The following is a 12,539-nucleotide window of genomic DNA, read 5'->3' as shown; positions in this document are numbered from 1 at the left end:
TGTGCAATACTAAAATGTCCACTCACTTGTAGAGAACAGATCTGTTGTGACCTGGAATCATCTGGTCTATGAAGTAGCCAGGGTAGAGCACCGAAATCCCGATAAGCCTCTGGACTATGAGCTGAGGTTGGAAGAGGTACTGACATTCTTCATGAAGACCCTAAAAAGGAAGATGAAAAAAAAAAATAGGCAGGCTGTCTGATCACTAAATTCGAGTTGCGCTTGGCTGTGAAATGAGATAAAAGCAAACATCAGGTCCTATTGAGACCAAGTTACTGTCTTAACTATAGTTCTCAAGGCAGCATCACCTTCCATAACTGTCAGCCATCACTCTGTTGTTTGACAACGCCTTTGCATTGTATGCTGCTTCGCAACTCACACTTCACTTGGCAGAAACAGATCACAGACATAGCTAGCATAAACTGACACATACACTAGTTACTTTGCAAAAACATGAAATCCTCAACATTTGAGCTGTTACAAACAAAAAATAGGTGATGATATTTTGTCAGTTGCTCCTGGGCTGTCATTTGAAGATGTAGGATTTATTATGAATTTTATATTATAGCAGGAATTGGCAACCTCTGCTGGCAATGAGATTGCTGTAGAAAAATAAAGAATGATTTTAGTCTAATCAGTCAACTAACCATGTGCTCACAACAGCAGCAACAAGACAATGCAAGCAGAAATCATTCATTTTCAATGAGAGCTGGCGACTGGTGATGTGAAGTCGGAAGCAAGCAACCTGGAATGGTTATTCAGTGTTTATGCAATTAAGAAGCAAAGCGATGTGGTGACAACCAATGAGAAATGTGGGAAGGTGGACTCTGTGCTATAAGCGGGGTAGATAGAATTGTGCCAGGGGTTTCATCCACATAGCTTTGTGGTTAAATGGGTTGTTTTGCATATGTTCTGTAATTGGCTATGCAGCTTGTGTGGCCATATCTCACTATTCAGGCACTGCCAAGCAACCAACCCACTAGAGACCAATCTAGACTTGAGTCAAAAAAAATGCTGCCAGTAGGAATGCAAGGTAACGCTTAAAACTAGCATACAGCACAGTATACTGTCGAGTCTTAAGATATGCTTTTGGCCCAAACCAAATATGCCTACAGATGTAATCGATATATGCCCTAGTTCTTATGTATGCTGATGTAAAATCCCATTTGTATAACCATGTTGCAAGATTCTCAGCTGCTGTTTGCTTTTGTAGAACCCACTGGCAACAGAATCACAGCTGACATCCAGAGATCCAAGAAAAACAAAGAATTTCAGCAGCATCCAGAAGTGGTATAGGCTCAAATTAAAGAACAGATGTGTGGTATAGATTTGCAAGGACAAATTTTCACATGGAGATTGCACAAGGGAATGAGGTGAGAGAGAGGAAGGTGGAAGAAAGAAAAAAGTGAGGGAGGAGGTTGGAGGGGTGTTCCATTGGAGCTTGTATTATTTATTATGGTACATGCTGCCAAATTACAATGCAGCATTTCATCACTCACCCTCTGGCCTCTCTCTGTAGCAGGTAGCCCCATCCTCAAAGACATTAATCATTGTCAAACAGCGACCAACCACCACCCCCTCCTCCTCTCCTTCTTCCTTCCCCATCTCCTTCCATTCTGGTAGATTTTCCATGCTGAGTACGGAAATTCCCCCAACGTATCTCTTATACACAATTACCCAGACCTCACAGGTATGAGAACGCTGGTGTTCCTGCTGCAAAAAAGCTCCTGTGTGACACCTTTTTCTTTTTCTATTGATTTCTACTGTTACAGTTCAGAGGGCACTTGGATGTAGCATATAGTTTTTCGTGGCTAACTGTACTTTCCAGCTCCAGTGATGGAGGATTCTCATATACTCATTTCCTTGAGACAGTCCTGACAGAGACATAGTGCAAATCAGTGACGCTTTCCCACTGAGGTCAGTCAGCCATGTTATTACTACATAAGGTAGAGAACAAGTGGCTGATTTATCGCCATACCTGTCAGCTCAATGCAGCAAAACAATAACCCTGAGAGTTTGCACTGCACTGCAAACTACTCCTTACATTGACGTACTAGTGTTAAAAATGACCAAGAATGAAGAAAGAAGAAGGAAAGAGCTAATTGTCTTATGGTGGTGTGCTATGAATTGTGTAATATTTTATTGCCTCAGTGGTTATCTTTTAATTAATCTTGTCATCTTCATTAATTATTTAACATAAAATGGATGGAAAGTTATTTTTTATACGTTCAGTGATTTTCAGGCAATTTTGTTTGTAGAGAAAGTCCTAGGTGGACTGGCTATGCTAAATGCCCCTAGGAATAAATAAGTGTACATGTGTGTGTGTGTGTGTGTGTGTGTGTGTGTGTGCATGGGGCCCTGCAATGGACTGGCATCCCACCCAGGCTCTATTCCCACCTCATGTATAGTGTTCCTGGTATAGGCTCTGGATCCAACAGAACCCTGACCAGGGTTGAATGGATGGACAGATGGATAGATGGATAGATAGATAGATAGATAGATCTATCTCACATCTAGAGATATGTATCCAGCTTTGTAGAATAAGTATTTCATAGGGTATATTATATATAATAGACAATATTATTATGCATATACTGTATGTTTTCATATACTTTACTATATAGTATCTCCTTATTAACTCCTTATTTAATTCTGAAATACATTCTCATTTCATAATGGCCTGATTTGTGGATCTGCGTTGTTGGACAGGTGTCGTTTCACCAGCCATTTGTAGAGTCATGCATTGTTCATTATCTCTTGTGTATCATCATGGTCTAATTCTCTCTCAGCTTGATTAGTGTGCTCATTCATTTTGTTACAATCTATCTGGCAATCACTTATCCTGCCAGCCACCAGCGCTAAAATTGTCTCACTGGGTGCTTTCTGTCTGCTATGCGATACCTCGGACCTTAAATCCTGACATGCAGAGAAGAAACTGTTAGCTTGATTATATTCGGGCATGCCAGTGTTCTTTTGACCTTGATGCTTGATTCATTAGCAATGTCTTAATAATTCATTTGCATTCTGTTACAAAGCATCATTTAGATATTATAATTCCCAAATATTTTTCTCTTAGCTCTTACTTTTCCTACTGTGGTGGCTGATTTCTGATCAACTCCCTACAAAGCACACAGAGCCAGATCCGCCATCGGCTCAAAATGGTAGAATAGCGATGAAGGCAGGATAATAAGGATGGAAAGGGAAGTGAAAACCACCTCCACCATTAAATAACAAACTGGGGAAGGGGTCCCATCTGTTGTTTGTGCATGGCTGCATACATAAAGCACAGCTGGTGCTGAGAAAGGGAGGAGGAAGAGACATAGCTTTGCCTTAAACCCTCCACACTTCTAACTCCCAACATCTCTATGCTTTCACTGCATCATTTTGGCATTGTGGATCAGCTTGGCATCTATACAAAAGCTTTATTTAATCGTATGACATGCAAGTACACTTCAAATCTCATACAGTCAGTCCTGGTGCAACAAGTGCAATAGTCTCAGATATTGTACAAAGTCCTTCTCTGTGCTTTGCTCATCTCCAGTTCCTATAATGACATGGATATGCTTGAAAGCCCCAAAGTCTTCCCTATTGCCCAGAATATCTCATTTTGCATTAGTTAGGTAAGCAATGTAAAAAAAATTTTGCACAGCTTGAACAGCAGCTCTGACTCAGATCATCTTACCGTCTAGCAGTTTTTTAGTCTAAGTGCCACCCTATTAAATTTTGTTGCCACGCAACCCGAGTAGACTAAATGGCTTCCCCACTGCCTCCTCACCTGGAAACACAATTAGAGTGTGTTCTGAACCATACAAGGCCAACGCTCTGGGGAACTAGAGATTTAAGTTAGACCTTGCACCATTCTCACCATTCTCTAGTTTGGTCTTTGCTTCAACAAATCTCTGGCTGGGCTTAATAATGCACATCAGACCAGTGAGAATGAGTGCCATGAATAACTTTCCTGCTGACAGCAGCTGATTGAAAATGCTACAGAGAGACAAACCAGCACTAAATTGACAGATTTCCTCCTCTTGTGTGGCTACTGCCTAAATCAAACCTTGGTGTACTGGTGAAATCATATCTCCAGGCTCCTGACAGCTCCCAATTATCTCATTGATTCAGGAAGAGAGTGTAGTTAGCTTGAGACAAACCGTCATTGCACTGAGCTTTTGGTCACTGCTGATCCATAATAACGGCTCCAGCTAGCAGAGATGCTCCAGTGTGACTTCCTAGAGCCTACACTGCAGAGGTGCCCACTGATTAGACACAAGCTCCGAGCTAGCAGAAAAAGGTCTTCTGTCCTCTGTGTATACTAGACATCAGAAAAGTTACCACAGTGTAAGAAATTTGTGAAGTTCTACCTACATAACATTTCTTGCTTACAAAGGACCGGACACTGCTAACAGTGAACTGAATTGTGACAATAGTTAACTTTTAATGCTTAACCATTAGTAACTAGTTTGTGTCTATAAATAAGACAGTTTTAAGTGGTTATGTTTTGTTTCACAGTGGCATTCACGTTACCAATTTAGTACCATTGACTCTTTTGATTTGAAGTGGAGAATAAACACATATGTCTCTGTCCAATCATCTTTATATATCCTGTTTTTGTAGTCAACTGTTTTAACATCAAAAATCTGTAAAAATCTATGAAAACTATTCTCTTTATCAATAAGCTGCCCTCGGGTAAATAATTTACATAAATGCATGTCCATTGGATAAGCTGCAACAGAGGATCTGCTACAGAAACCGCAATCGTGCATGTTTAAATAACTGTTGCTGCTGATGACGTTTTTTTCATATGCTGCTAAGTATTTTTCAAGTGCTTAGTTAGATCCACTGAAATACTTCTGAAAGACATCCAGACCACAGTGCGCTAGGTTATGACTCATAATTACTCGAGCCACACATACGCTAGAGAAATTTAATGCCCAATGTTTCCTTAACTAATTGGAAATAATGACGTGAACCTTACCCCACATGAATCCCTATGCTAGATTTCATAGTACAAGTACAGAGTCTACCAGACTGTAGACTCAATATTACACCTCATAATGTCTAACTGGTTCAGTCGTACAGCTCACATGTTGACTCACAAGCTGGCTTTTATGTTTATGAGACAGCTGTTGTTTACTGTTTACAGGACAGCTGGGTCTTACTGCCCATGTCAAACCTCTTGATGACTTTGTCCACCATTGGGGAAAAAATGCCAGTCTCCATAACTGACTCTGAGCTGTTGCACAGTGCCTGATAAAAACATTTGTCCTTCCACTTAGTCTGTGACTCTCTTCTACAGGTATTAATATTATTCTTCAGGTCTGGAGAATATAACTTTATATTAGGGCTGTAACACAATGCCACTGTCTGTATCGGTATCTGTATCTGTTTAGTGCTCTAAATATCAGTATACAGTCCAGTATGTATTCAGATTTAAAGCCAAAGTGGGCATAGCCTAAACCGAAAGGGTTTTTTAGGCCTTTATAAAAAAAAAATACCACTAAGCACCCAGAAAAACACTGAAAATACTGGCAAAAAAACCAGATATACCAGCAGAATTAAAAGCACTATCAGCATGCTCAGTGAATTCTGGCTCTGACAGTTTATAATTGGTCTCAACTGGAAATGAGTGTGCATGGGCCAATTTCTTTTTTAATTCCACTTGTGCAGTTATTATTTTGTTTGTACCTGCCTAGGGTTATACTGATATACTCTAACAAATTTAATAGGTTCTATTTCACAAAGTTGAACAAACTACTAGCGTAATTTGAAGAACCGCAACCCTGACCAGGCAGTTACAAATGATGAACGAGGGAATGACGCATTGCACAGTTCATGAATTTCATATCTGACAACTCTCTTATACTCGCATGAAAGGGAAAACCTCCCACTCACATGACTTTTTCTGCATTTTCCTAGGGACACACACCTTTAGCCGTAGTCAGATGCACTGCGAACCTTTCTAACAAGCTTGCATTAACAAAAAATAAATAAATAAATAAATAAATAAACAAACATGAATAGTGCATCTCCTATTCATATCTATATTAGTATTCGGTTATACTGTATATACAAAATGAATGAATTCTGTAAAGGCACTACAGTTATCATTGTGGAATTACCATATTTTCCTTATAGTTGTCCAAAAATGTGTGATATATTGAATCCATGCTGCATCATATTTTATTGAGAGTTTGCCATTTATCAAAGCCATATTGCAATATAGTCCATTTCCAGGTGTATAATATTCCAAAGTATAGCTCAGAAATATTGTACACACTAGAGAAATCTTTACATTTTGAGACTAATCACTCATCTCCACACGCAGATGTTACTCTCTACAGTTGAGAGAAATCCTAACATACGTATATGATGTACAGCCAAACCACACTATAAGCAGCCAATTATAAATGCTATGGGGTGGAGGGGTAGACCAAAGTCTTTGCATATTAACTCAGCTTTTTGAGAATCTGGGATTTCTATGGGTTGTTAGATCATGAGAGGATGATTTTTTTCCAAAATAGAGTTTGACAGCAAGCAATTTCACAAAAACCATTCATTAGGTCTGAGAAAGTGTTTATATTATGTGCAAAGACAACACTAAATAGTAGATATAGCCAAGCCATTACTTGTTATTGATTGTGCATGTTTTCTGCACATCGTTAAGACTGTCTCTAGATGCACTCTTATTGCAAAGTAAAGAAACAGTGACAACAAACAATAAAAAGCACATTTGATTTAAAATGTTTATATGATGCAACATATAATATGCAGCAACACCATTAGTTTTATATCCATTATGGGCCAGATAATGGTGGTCATAAGTGCACAACATGAGCTAATTTGTGCACGACTATTCAGAAAGCTGCTTCCCTTTTTCCTACTTCAGTTTCACAGCCTGCTGTACATTTGTTTTAACTTGCAAAAAGCCATCATTAGATCCTAATTTAGCCTCTGCTGACACAGAATAATTTAAGCATATCCCGTGATGCATGATTGACCCTGACTATGGCCCTGATTATTGTTCTCTGAGAAAGTAAACACACTGGCTGTTTTTGTCCAGAGAAAAAATGAGACATGGATCCTGCTTCTATAATTCGGAGCTAACGTTTTGATTTTGATGAAAGGCTTGTAAGTGTTTGTAATGACTTTATTTCAGTCTGTGCTTTCTCATGTATACACACTATGCGTGTAGCACAATGACACTCTCTGTAACTGTTTAGTGCTTCAAATATTCCTATCTGGATCTGTATTCAGATTCAAACACAAAGTTGGTGTGGCCTGAATCAGAAGGGTTTTTTGCTTTGTTTTTTTTCACCCTGCTGTTCTGCCTCCAGAAACTGGAAAACACTAGAGAAAAAAAAACATTTGTCCCAACTAGACAGGTGAGCAGGTTGTTTAATCCTGCTTTAGCAGTTATTATTTTTGTTTGTACCTGTCTGTAATATTTTCTAATGAATTTCATTGGGTCTATTTCTCAAAATATAAACAAACTAGTAGCCTAATTTAAACCAACATGACTCTGACCACTAAGGATGAATGAATGAATACTGTAAACGCATTGCATATTAAAAAGCGTGGTCTTTGTTTCTCCTATGAACTTGATATCTGACCACTCACTTGTGCCTCCTATTCACACAACCTTTTTGGTTGCAACCCAAATTAATCTGTTAATTCCAAGTAATGTATTCATATTCAGTTGCATCCTTAATGCACACAGAATACTCACTGAGTGTATAAAAGTTTCTAAAAGTCATTCTGTTCATAAAACTTGTATCTACATGAATTCAAGAGCAATCTGTTTTATATTCTGGCTTTCCAACAGAGAAAATCGATTATAATAACTACACACATTTGGCACCTGAGCACATTAGTAATAATTCATGACTGACAAGGATAACACATTTGCTCTTAATTTTCCTTCGCCAGCTAGCAAGAAGACAGCTATTATACAAGAGGTCTGAATGTTTGATTTAGCATTATGAACAAAAGGCTTCCACCAGAATCAATAACATTTGCATAAAATGCTTTATAATGAGCTCACAGTCTGCTCTCACCTTGACAGAGATTTTCCCTTCATCCTTTGGTAGATGTGCAGCCAAGAACCAGTCTCCAGGGAGAGGGCTGGTAACATTGAACACCCCCGTAGTACGGTTGGGCAGCGTCCATGTCAGCGTGACAGCAAAGGACCCTGGGACGATGGTGTCCTTCGGGAAACGGGTGTTCAAGGGGTTGATGACCGGCGGGGCTCCTGACCTGAAATACCTGCCAACCAGAGTAGACACATTTAATGTATGGAGGAACATGGACAGGAAGAGAGGATGAATAATATGAATCATAATCTGTTGCTGTTTAGTTCTATCTCAAGTTCTGATTTACTAAAATTATAGCTTTGCTCATCCCATTACTGTTTTCATAAATCAAACAAGCAATAAGCTCAGCACATTTAATTAGATTTGGGTGAGCAAGCAACACTGTGTGTGTATGTGTGTGTGTGTGTGTGTGTGTGTGTGTGTGTGTGTGTGTGTGTGAAAGAGAGAGAGAAACAGAAAAAGGATGTCAAATGGAATTCAAAATACGCTCCAATTTCTCTCCCTTTTAAAGTAAGTTAAACAAAGAATTGTGACTAATACTAAATTATGCATGAACTAAACGGAAATGTAAAATAAATATTCCAACATTGCGCTACTTTTAATGTTTTGAGGAACGATCTGGAATTTGGCAGGTATTCAAGTGGAACAATGCTTTTGCTATGCTGTAATCTCAGCTAAAGTGGTGAAAAATGATGCAAATCAATGAGTGGAATGGTTACATGTTTTCTGAGTCTTTTGTTATTTATTTTTATGTGAGAGACAGAGGGCTAAAACGTTGCCTTTCTCCTTCAGTGCTGCCATTCAAGATTAAAAAAGAGGTCTGACAGCCAGAATCTGCCACGGATCATATGACATGAAAGCCTTCACCTTCCGTGATTTCTTTCACTTGGCCCACTGAGCTGGGATCCTGTAGTATGTCAATTGGAATCCTGACAGGCTTCAAATGCAAAATACTCTTGTGAATAGGAATCACAATAACAGCTGACAATTGCTTTCTCTCTCTCATTTTTATTTTTATACTATGTTAGAGACTGAATGAAGTAGTTATGTGGCAGATAAACAGTGTGTGTGTGTGTGTGACAGAGAGAGAGAGAACACTGTGTGATAGAAATGTACACTTATTATCTTTGTGTATCTTGCCCTTAGTGAGTAGGTCTGTGCTCTGTAGTGTGCTTCTCAACTCTATGAATATTTAACAATACAAGTCCATGTGCAAATGAAGCAGCAGATTGTAATGATATCCTTAAGCATATCTTCTTCAAAAGGACCACCATGCATGTGGCGGGGAATTTTTTTCCCCCCTATCCCACACAGACACCATCCCAGAGCAGTATAGTGTTCAGATCTCGTGGTCTAGGGTCTTTGGCAGATAATAACTCAAACTCCAACTGTAGGGCTGTTCGAAAAATCATACTACCCTCCTCCCTCTGTCTGTGCACCAGAGGAGCTCGTATGTCTGGAGCATGTCAGTGCAGAGAGGCTTTTGTCCTTGTGGTGTACAGGTTTATTTTTGTCCTGAGAAAAAAAAGACTGTGACTGAGGAGGACAATTTGGACTGTGTGAGTTTACCTTGTCATACAAAACACTTTCTTATTTTCATTGTGATTGTGAAACATGGTGATTAAATCATTGAAGTTGAAGATGCTATGACAAGTCCCTGCGGGACAAAAAGGAGAAACCTTTAAAAGCAGTGACGTTTTTGTAGTGGAGTGTCTTATAAAATGAAATGAGTCTGATTACCCATGAGTCAGATTTTTATCCCATTATGTATCTCACCCTACAGTGTGTATCTTAATGAGAAAATTGAAACATGCATAATTTTGGACACACTACACACTTTATCTATTACTCACCCCATTAGAATAATTTTATAAATCAGAAATAGGCATGTTAACAATCAGTAAGGCGAAATCTGATTTTAAACCCATTGTGAAACTGCCATGTCATCTCACAAAAGTGGGTAAAGAGCAGTTCCCAGAACTCCACACTGAAATAATTCTGTATCATTAAAATGAACAAGGATCATAATTACATATAACACTGAGAAGCACCGGTGTAATGTTACCTTCAAATATTTTTTTTCAGGAGACACACACTTACTGATGTCTATCAATTAGACTAGCAAATTACTATAATCACCTAAAAACCTAATCACACAAACACAGTCTTTGAGGTAAACATCATTCAAGTGTTCCATCTAATTGTGTCACCCTATCAAAGTGGGCCATGGATAAAAGATCAAAAGATGAATGAGAGGATAGATCAGAATTTCAGCTTTCGTTTTCTAGATATTTACATCTAGATGTGTTAAAGAACTTGGTGCCAGAACTTTTATGGCTCATCTCTGTATTTCTTTTCAAATTCCAATCAGGTATAGCCTCTATATTTCTGCTCTCGAAGTCTTCTTTGAACAGTGGATTGTGATACCGTCACCCCTTCACACCTTGTGATATGTCACTGACTGTTGTTTTTGGGTTTTCCTTCACAGCTCTTGTAATGTTTCTGTCATCAACTGTTGTTGTTTTCCTTGGTCGACCTGTTCGATGTCAATGGTCAGGACATTCAAAATTGTAGTATTGGCTATGCCCAATGCTTGTGCAATGGCTGTGATCGATTTTCTCAGCTTGCTTTTGTCCCATAGACAGCTCTCTGATCTTCATGTTGGTTTATCCTTTTTAACAACAAATGCAGTCTTCACAGGACAAACCCAGCAATCAAACCAAGAGTAAACATTCAGAGCAATTAATTATTTAAACAATCAATCTATTAGGGCACACCTGGGCAACAAGAAGCCCCTGTCAGTCACATGTTCCAATATTTTTCATCACTTGAAAAATGAGGGAGTTCAAACAAAAGGTGCCATATTCTAAGTTGTTTAACACATCTAGATGTAAATATCAGGAAATGAAAGCTGAAATTCTGATCTATCGTCTCATATCTGTCTTTTGATCTGAAAACCTAATGTCTTCAGTGTATAGCAAAAAAGAAAAGAATTGGCCTTGCCGTTCCAGTACTTTTGGAGGTGACTGTAAATGTTACTAAAAGCATGAGTGAAAACTTTACTTGAAAGAAATGCATCATTCCAAAGCACTAATATTCCAAATAATAATAAGTCCATGATTTACTGAAGGATTGTGTGTAAAAACAAAATAACACATTGTGCCATGTACAGTTTGGGGTGTTTCTACCTAAAGGTGCAAAATATAGGGTGGCGTTAATGCAAATTGATTAATTTAACACCCATAGTGTGATTTATCACAGCCTAAATGGCACTTCCAGGATAACGATTGCATGTGTAAATGAGTACACCTGAAGAGTAGGTATTAAATGTGCAGTTTAAAGAAATGCTGTAAATAAAACCATTTACTAATTATCTTTAAATTATGACTTAGGATCTCAAAATAATAATCTCTCTGAGATTATTTATTATATTATATTATATTATATTATATACACACAAACACACACATACACACTCATCATTCATGTTAATAGGAACACCTGGCAGCAGCACGATGTATAAACGCATGAAGAAACAGGTCAAAAGCTTCAGTTAATGTTCACATCAAACTTCAGAATGGGGAAAAAGTGTGATCTCTGTGACTTTAATGGTAACTGGTTGTTGGTACCAGACTGGCTGGTCTGAGTATTTCAGAAACTGCTGATCTCCTGGGAATTTCACACACCACAGTCTCTAGAGTTTACACAGAACAGTTTTTTGACCCCTTAACCAACCCTATACTTGATGTATAATTATGTGGACATGTTTCACTCTTCTGGTATTCTCATGATGGAAATCAAGAACAAATAAAACACCCAGAAAACACGTATAAAACAGTTGTTTCCTTCCACTATTTTATATGTGGCATTATGCAATTTATAAATCACAAAATAAACTTTTGGCATTCTTGGTAAATTATGGACCAACGTTAATGAGGAACCCTTTCTTAATAATAGATTCAACTCTTTGCTCTTTGCTTTAATCCATAATTAGAAAATTCAGCATTTTCCGTTAAATAAGATATTTTAAAATAGGTCTGCACATATTTGCTTCACTGGTTATCCGGACCCTGGTGGAGCTGACACCAGCTGTGCCCCGGCATTCTGATGATGAAGCACTTATTTATGCTGCTGCGCCCTGCTCCATATTAAGAGTACTCAGCTCTTCCCCCTGTAGGATCCAGCTGGCTTGCTGCTGCTCCTCGTCCTTATGTTCATATATTAAGTCTTATCTGTGCACCCGCACACTGCTGTGGAAGTTAAATCATTCAAAATACCCTGAGACAAAAAAACTAATTTAACCTCAGCAATGTCCGGGGGCTAATTAGATACCAAGGTGCTGCTCTTCTATTTTGTCTTGCTTTTATCTCTTAAATTTACACAACAAATAGTTGTTCTCTGTGATTCGTGCACTACTGGTTGGCTTGAGACTTGCTCCAAATCCCCAGCTTC

The 12,539-nt window shown here is 38.5% G+C and overlaps 1 protein-coding gene across 1 annotated transcript in view; it reads right to left on the bottom strand.

The window, feature by feature from the left end:
* Window positions 1–12,539, bottom strand: part of tmem8b (transmembrane protein 8B) — a 123,866-nt gene that overhangs the window by 62,679 nt on the left and 48,648 nt on the right. The window contains exons 3-4 of the mRNA XM_026931052.3: window positions 8,052–8,259; window positions 27–160 (exon numbers count right to left, since the gene is read on the bottom strand). Of these exons, the coding sequence (XP_026786853.1) occupies window positions 27–160; window positions 8,052–8,259 (342 nt within the window). The remainder of the gene's footprint in view (window positions 1–26; window positions 161–8,051; window positions 8,260–12,539) is intronic.

This window comes from Pangasianodon hypophthalmus, chromosome 24 (assembly GCF_027358585.1).
Source record: "Pangasianodon hypophthalmus isolate fPanHyp1 chromosome 24, fPanHyp1.pri, whole genome shotgun sequence".
NCBI classification, from domain to species: domain Eukaryota; kingdom Metazoa; phylum Chordata; class Actinopteri; order Siluriformes; family Pangasiidae; genus Pangasianodon; species Pangasianodon hypophthalmus.
Note: the sequence above shows the minus strand (reverse complement) of the source record. Positions and strands in the feature narration are given on the sequence as shown.